An 8,355-nucleotide genomic window follows, 5' to 3' on the forward strand; every position below is an offset into this window, starting at 1 on the left:
ACCAGGCCAACTAGCATAATTTAAATGCTGGTTTTGGTATCAGGCTGCACTAATTCCTGTTTCCACCATCTGTGAGCTCTCTCTCCCCTCTGGCGTCCTGAGCACTGGTCTGAGAAAACAGAACTTTTGAAGGAAAGAGATCAAATGTCTGCTGTTTGAGTTATTTCAGCTCAGAGATGACTCAAAAAGAAGTCTCCTAGAACCTTCTGGTCAATATACAGTGTCTTGCTAATTCCCTGCTAATGAAATGCCACAGAGCTCCTTTTTTTTTTACTACTGGCTTCATTTGGGGCACCACTTACTGTTATTTTAATGGAATTATGGTATGGCTCGACAATGGTAGTGCTGGTAATTTGTAAGCAATGTAATGACATGCCTTTGTGCCACGTGCTGTGACATGGACACTAGCTGCTTTAGAGATTTTCCTCCCCTACTTGTCTCATACCAGGTCAAGTCTAAGATGCATGACATTTTTCCTCTTTTATAAGCACCTCACTCTCTGCTTTATGATGTTGTGCTTATGGAGCTCCTGGAAAGTTTCCTAAAATCCCATGCTACCAGCACACACACACACACACACACACACCCCTTCCAGTCTATTTAATTAGTGAGTTAATTAATTTATTTATCTACCTATCTGATAAACATACACATATTAAAAAATTATTAGGATGCATATCAAAATGCTAAGAGTAATTATCTCTGGGTAGTAGGATTATGGCTGTAGTACTCTTTGTTCTTTCCAATTCTCCTATTTTCAAATATGATATTGCATGCATAATTGCAAATATTGTATTTGCAAATATCGTATAAGCACATCTTACTTTTATCGTCAGAAAAGATAAATGATGCTGAAGGATTTTCTTCAGGGAAAAATAAACAGAACGATGATTCTCAATCAGCCTAAAATGGTACCAAAAGAATACATGTGTTCTTGGTTGAGAGGGGAGGCTAAGTAAGATATTGTCACTCTGGTGACCAACCTAAATGTGGAAATTGAATGAGTTCTTTTCTTGATTCTGATCATACTACAGAGGCTTAGGCCCCAAAAGATAGCAAAGCCTCCTGTTATAAGAGAAAGAATTCTCATTTTCCCCTCATTGCCCTCTTTCTAATCTCTCTTTAACAAACAGCAGGGGAAATGGCGTCCAACAGAAAAAGGGAGTGGGTAGAGCTGCCTGACTCAGTTAAGAGATGGAGATTTGAACTTGAGAGCAGTTATTCGATAATCCAAGATTGAGGGGCCGTGTTCCTGGCATTACCCAGGATGACCTTTTGCCCGCTTAGTGTCCAGATCTGCTCTTAAAGTGAGGTGTGTGGGGAAACACCTACCCTCATGCTGAAGTAAGTGGTGGGAGCATCTCTGAATGAAAAGCCTGGCTTTCCTGGGAACATTGGAGCGTCATTTGGGTGAGCCAATGACAGAGAGAGCCAAATGGATGAAAAGGGCAGAGAAAAAGGAGCCCGGTTCAAAGGTTAGGAAGCCTGTGTTCTGTCTCAGTCGGAATCTGGAAGGCTGATTTTCTCTTACACCTGTGCTTTCTTATGAATGAAACGTGAATGGATGTTTGCCGGCACCTACAAGTGCCAGCCATGCTCCTAAGTACTGTGGGTTATACTAGGGTGGAAGCTGTGGTCCCTCCCAAATGGCAATAATAATACCTACCCCCAGGTACCCCCACCTACTTCAGGGAGTAAAAGGAGAGGAAAGTACAATAAAAATAATTTACCAGGACTCCCTAAAATCTGGTCTGTTCAGTATTAACATTTCCAGTGTCGAGAGTCTATTAACTTCAAAGGAACCCAGTGACTGGGGAAAAGGGGCCTTTTAGCACATGTACAGTTCAGTGCTTTAAAATATGTGAACAGTCATGAATCAACCACTGTAGCAAATCATTCTTCAGCTGTTTAATGGTGGGGTATTTTTGGAAAGGGGTGGTCATTAAAACAAATCCTTTTAGGACAATGTTATTGTTTTAATGCATCTGGATTTAGAGTCTTAGAAGATGATCTACAAATACAGATCAAACTTGTAGCTTCCTGTCTTACCACCTTTTTAGATAAAGTCACACAGACCAGTGCTTGTGGTGTTGGCACCATTGTTTTACCTGTTTTATTCGTCTGATCACCCGCTTTTCAAGGCTCACCTCAGAGAATCCCTCCTCCATGAAGCCTTTGCTGATACTGCCTCAAGAGGAGATACTGCCTTCATTTGAAGCTTCATGACAACTGGGCTGTACCATGTATTAGGTTCTGCCTGACATTATAGTTCATTCGTCTGCTTGTCTCATCCCCATACTTGAGGACATGAACTGTATCTCACTCATCATTATATACCCTCGAGCAGCTAGAACAGAACCTTGCGTAGAACAGGTGCCTGGGATCCCACAATACAGGGAACATCCAGAGCTGGAAAGGACCTGAGAAAGCATTTGAGCTAATCTTTTAAGTTTTCTAAAGGGGAACCCAAGGCCAAACAGGGGGAAGTGCTTCGCCAGAACCAATAGCTAATTGTTGCCAGGGTCGGAGCTAGAACTCGGTCCCTTGGCCTGCAGGGACAGCTGCCGTCATCCTAGAGCACACAGAACAATCATCTGGTGGCTTGGACTGAATTACAAAGCCTGTGAGAAGGGAGAGGTGCTGGTACTGTGTCCAGAGGCTCGCTGGGAAGAGCCAAACTCATCTGAGGGTGGGGGAGGTGGGCATTATCGACCACAGTCTTAGCCGCCCGTTGGATGAGTGTTCCCGTGGGCCAGGCACTGTGCTCGGCCCTTTACCCGAGTTGCCTTATTGTCATTGTCTGCTCAGAACGGCCACCCGATCTCAGAGGACTGACTTCTCTCCCTTTTTCCCTTCTAGGCTAATGGAGGTTGGCAGGATGCTACTACCCCTTCATCAGTGACCTCCCCTACAGAAGGCCCTGGCAGTGTTCACTCTGATACCTCCAACTGATCTCCCAGCAGTCGCATCCCGGCTGACCCTGTGCTCCAGTCGGGGCCGGGCCAGGAGGGAGGGTTTCTCAACGCTGAAGCGGTCAGACTGGAGGTCGAAGCAATCAGCACACACAATAAGAGTCTCCTTCTCTTCTCTTCTTTGGGATGCTGTTTCAGCCAATCTGGACACTTCTTTATACTCTCTTCCCTTTTTTTCTGGGTAGAAGCCACCCTTCCCTGCCTCCAGCTGTCAGCCTGGTGTCCATCATCTTCCCTGCCCCTTTCCCTCTGTCCTAGACTCCCTGGGTCCCTGCCCTCTATTACATCCCTGAAGGATATTTTCAACAATTAGAGGAATTTAAAGAGGAAAAAAAAAATACAAAGAAAATAATAAAAGTGTTGGTATGTTTTCATGCTGGTGGTTTGAGGGGCCAGACTTACCTCCCTGGGATCCCTTGCTCCCTCTGTTAACAGGCAGTCCTTCTCTGTTTCTCTCGTTACTCTCACTACCTCTTAGCAGGAATACGCCACATTGCCCTACTCATTCCAGGCCGCCCTACCTCCTCTTGCTCTAACCTCCCCGGGGGCGATTCTGATTAGAATACAATTCCTCCTCTTCCTTCTCAGCCCCAGGTATTCTTTGGGGGCTGCCTTTGCTGGGCTTCTACAAGTGCCACAGTTTCTGGGTTCACCTCTGCTAGCTTGGTTCCCAGCAGGAAGTCAGGCAGCAAGAGAAGCCTCAAGGAACAAGGGTAGAATTCCTAGAGGCTTTTGCATCTTCCCAATAACAGCTCTTGGTTTCAGAGGGACAGTCTCTGGAGACCGTGCAGTAAGTGGTGTTCAGAATCTACTGCAAAACCAGGTCTGAGTTAGGCATGGTGGTGAATGCATCACTAAGGAGTAGAAGGTTCTTATCCTGCAACCCTTTACCTATCCCCTTTCTCTCTCTCTCTCTCTCTCTCTCTCTCTCTCTCTCTCTCTCTCTCTCTCTCTCTCTCACACACACACACACACACACACACACACACAAGCATACAAACGTAGGCATGTGCACAGCCTCACACATTTCACTTGCCCCAAATCAGGCACGTGCCACATTCAGATACCTATATTAGTAACCATAGCATTATACCTTGTGAGCCCATGAGAGGGAATTAACAACTCTGAGTGAAGGTCACTGACAGAGAAGCAGCGTGTGCCTGGGGCTTCCAGGCCCCCAGCGTGCACACACCAGAACGACATACACAGGACTCGATCGTGATGAAGCCCAGGTTTCCAGTACAAACCAATCCTGTTCTCACCACCTCTGGAGCTCTCAGGGAGCCACACACAGTACTTACAAAGCCTACAATGGATTTGGTTCTGTTTTGTTTTTGTGTTTATGTTAGGGACATTGTATTAATTATCCAAAGGGTTATATGGCTCCAACATTCTCGTCCTGGAGGAGAAAGACGTATAAGAACATGGCTTGGGCAAACTTTTTGCTTGCTTACTTTGAAGACCTGAGAGTGATGGAGAGCAGGGAGGTCATGCTTTCAGTGAAATCATCCATGATTTTTATTCCCTGGTAATATCTGAGCGTGAAGAGTAGGTACTAGAAAGCTGTCCTCATGTCGCCTGTGCTCACATGCTTCATAGCCAACTGTGCCGGCAATAAACATGGCAGCTCTGTCACTTGACTAAGTGGGAGGTGGTGCCTCATTTTCTTCATCTGTAAAATGGGGGTTATTACGCCTGGCTCACCAAGAGGCGTGTGAGAGGCCGAAGAAGTTGATTTCATTCATATCCAATCTGTAATTGTGAAGTCAGGGGAAGAAGCATCCCTAAGATAAACTGGTTCATGCCACATAGGGGCAATAAATGGTTTTCCTGTTCTAACTTCTGGTTAACATTAGTACCCTGAGGTCATCAGCCTGATGACAAAGAGAAGGGTTAGTGTTGTTCCTTCTGTTTGTTTTGGTCTGCTTGGTTTCTTAGAATAGAGATGTCTCTAAATTGGAAAAAATGGGACGTGGTTCTCTAAGCTTGTACTTGAATCCAGTATGTGGCCTTGTAACTACTTAGTCCCTGTCACATCTGCTATGTTTGAGCGGCCTCCGGGAGAGGTATAAGACCCTGAGGGGTGAGAGTGGCCAGCTAACAAGGTCATGGACATTCTGCATGACGCTTCAGTAATGGTTCGAAAATGTTCCTGTGTGTGGGTGTTGGGAGGCGGGGGGTTAACCTAAGGAACTAGAAGGTATGTGTATTTGAAGGAAATGCAAAAAGTAAATAGTTGGCAAGATGGCATCATGCCTGGATGACTGAGGTCAGTAGAAAGACTCTCTTCTAACCAGTGCCATAATCAGAGCAGGGCTTGATAAAGAGGATTCCTGGAAGGAGCCATCCTGTGACCATTCTACAGTGATTAAAACCAGTGGAGAACTTTGTCTGAGTGGCAGGGATCTATTGAAACTACCCACAGAGGAATATGGTGGGATCGCCTCCCCCTGATTAGGGGCAAAGTACAAAAGGGACACAAAAGGGTTCTCTTGGAAACAGGAAGAATGATTCCAGATTTGGGTTGAATGATTGCCGTTTTAAGCTGATGAAATAGATCAGAGCAGTGCTACCTTTGCACAGGCAGTCTCTCTCCCTGCAGTAGTTTGCACTGATCACCTCTCACAGCATCTTCCCCACCTAGCACTTCATGCAGTGCTCTTCACATCCAGTACCTTTCCCACGACTTCCCCTCCTCGCCTACGATCACATCCACCGTGGCGGCCACCACATCTCTTTGCATTAAGCGAAGCATGAGAACACTGGCAGCGGAAGGTTGGGGGTGGAAAGTAGCGTGCCTCTGGAAATACAGCTCCCTGGGAATTCGTATTAGGTCGATCCTACAGATACCAAAATGTGCCCCAAGACTCCTTCATTTTCTGATGGAAGTGGGAGCGCTCCATTTTCCCTGGCAGATTTCCCCTGAGAAATGATACTAGCCCTAGGGTTTGCCCACCTTGTAACTCTTCATCACATCCTCCTTTTCATCCCTAACTCCTCCCCCTGGCTTGGAATTGACTCCTGTGCGGTACTTTTGCCAAGTGACACCTTTCCATTTATTTTTCATTTTGCTGTGGTGGTAGTTCTTTATTTACTATTTGCCTTTTCTCTCACATATCTTCCCTGCCCCTCTTTCCTTCTGAGTTTTATTTTTCTGCCCAGAAAAACCTGACTTCGATACCAAAAAAAGATGAAACTACAGAAACTCAAATTTAAAAAAAAAAACTTAAAAAAACACAAAAAAATACTCGACGATTCTTTCAGCTTTATTAACATTTTCCATTGTTTCTTGCGACTCGTGTCTCGTTCTTTGTAGTATTGATGATGAACATTTGATAATGAATGTTCTTGTATATTCAGATAAAGAAAAAAAACCAAAAAAGCGGTCTGAATTTAATAGTGTTTATAATAAAAATTTTAAAAATGACCCTCATAGCACGCAAAACAGGATGGGGGATTTCCCCTCTTCTTTCTGTGACAATGCACATCATTCCTGCATTAGTTCTTAACACCGAACTACCTACATTCACCATTTCCCCCATTTTTCTTTTATTTTCTTGCATTTGTGAATTAGTTCAAGAATGCTAGAAAAGTGTCGAGTTGTGCACATCCATTTCCTGTTTCACAATGTTTAAAAGTGACAGTAATTCATTTTGTAAACTAAAAAAAAAAAAAAAAAAAAGGTTGGAATAGTGAGCATAATAGGTACAGCCTAACACGTTATTATGTTTATTAACTTCGAGACCCAGAAATAAATTCTTTTCTTTTCTTTCTTCTGCTCTTTAAAATATAAAAAAAGAAACTATGTTTTGTTTTGTGTTATTTTTGGTTTGTTTATGGGGGGGCTTTTTTTAATTGTCAGGATTATGGTCTTGCTGTTTTTATTCCTTAAATATGTATTTGAGGTGATGTGAAAAGATGACATTTGTAGAATAGGCTGTTTCCTTGTACTTCCGTTTGTTTCAGAATTCAGTTGACTTCAAAGATCAAGCCCACAATGATTCATATTCTTTCACCTGCATTTTTTGGAGTGTGTGGCATTCTTGCAATCCCTGAGAAAAACAAAGGCAAGGACTTGAGTTTTCTTTTTAGCCCTTTAACAATTCAAGGAATTGGTCCAGGAGACCTTCTTGTACTGTAGGGAAAGGTTTTTGCCTTGGTTGATTGTGAATGACACAATAAAATGCTTTCTTTTCTTTCTTCCTGATTAATAACAACGTTCCACGACTCTTTCCAGCTAGAGAGGATTTTTTTCTTCCAGTAGAATCCCACAGGAGCTCCTGGTGGGCTGTGCCCCATTGGCTGAGTAGACCAGATCCAGGAAGCCGTCCTAGAGTCATTTGGCCTACTGATCTTTTGAGCCAGACTCAGTGCTATTACAGTGCTGAGCAGTTACACCTGATTCATTGGCAGTGCGCCTTGTCTGAACCTCTGATTTAGGCAGCTGTCAAACTGGCTTGATTTGGGATGTTTTTGTTAAGTTAGGGGAGAAAAGAAAGCAATATTATCTGGAGGAAGCTTAATTTAAATGTTTTTCATTCAACAAATGATTAAGCATTCAGAAAGCAGCAAGAACCCAAGCAAGAAGAGTTAAGAACACTTTAGGAAGTGTTTCTACCCAAACGCTTGCACTCTTGTTTTTAAGTCATAACAAAATAATGACAAGCTTTTCACATCACCTTTATGGTTTCAATCCCTAGCTCAAAGCTTTCTGGAATCTTTTATTTTTTTGTAAACTTTTTTTTCCTTTTGTTAAAATTAATAAAACATCCAATGTTTTCCCCCTTTTCTCTCTTTTTACTTCTTTTCTTTCCTTTGGTGTTTTCAACTATTTTGAAGTGCTTTCCTTTGGTTTTTGGTTTTATTCTCCCGCTCCCCCTCCCCTGTTCTTATTATTCAGAGTATAAACCTGCAAAGCTCTGCTCTGTTTTGGTTTTGAAAGTTTAAGCTTTCCTGCTTCTGTGAGAGCACAGGCTTCTGTCCCTTTTGATTCCAACTGAAATTTTGTGTTCTCTAATGATACTAACACGGTGTAGGTTTTACAGTCTCCTAATTTGTACTGGTAATGCATATTCCAAATAAATAGTTTCTTTTGTTGCAAAAAAGCATACTTGTATTTTGTGTAAATTTATACCTGCTGGAAACTTGTCTTTCCCCAAAGTAAGACGTGGGTTAGTGTGGCTTTAAACTGTGACCCTCATCATTTTAAAGTCTACATTGACAGTGGGGCAAATGACCTTGCGTCACTTACCCCGAAGTAAGAAGGAAGGGAGGGAGGGAGAGGGGGAAAGAAGGATCTTTTTTTTTGCGGTATGCGGGCCTCTCACTGTTGTGGCCTCTCCCGTTGCGGAGCACAGGCTCCGGACGCGCAGGCTCAGCAGCC

At 43.4% G+C, this 8,355-nt stretch overlaps 1 protein-coding gene across 5 annotated transcripts in view; it reads left to right on the forward strand.

Moving 5' to 3' along the window:
- PBX1 (PBX homeobox 1) overlaps positions 1-8,077 on the forward strand; it is a 283,309-nt gene extending 275,232 nt beyond the window's left edge. For 3 of the 5 annotated variants that reach the window (XM_027096842.1, XM_027096843.1, XM_027096847.1), the window contains one exon: positions 2,860-8,077. In XM_027096842.1, the coding sequence (XP_026952643.1) occupies positions 2,860-2,952 (93 nt within the window). In that variant the 3' untranslated portion in view covers positions 2,953-8,077. The remainder of the gene's footprint in view (positions 1-2,859) is intronic. The other 2 variants (XM_027096845.1, XM_027096846.1) reach the window with 2 other exon arrangements.
- Positions 8,078-8,355: the final 278 nt, after the last annotated feature.

This window comes from Aethalodelphis obliquidens, unplaced genomic scaffold (genome assembly GCF_003676395.1).
Source record: "Aethalodelphis obliquidens isolate GAN/ISIS:26980383/991018 unplaced genomic scaffold, ASM367639v1 scaffold109, whole genome shotgun sequence".
NCBI lineage: Eukaryota > Metazoa > Chordata > Mammalia > Artiodactyla > Delphinidae > Aethalodelphis > Aethalodelphis obliquidens.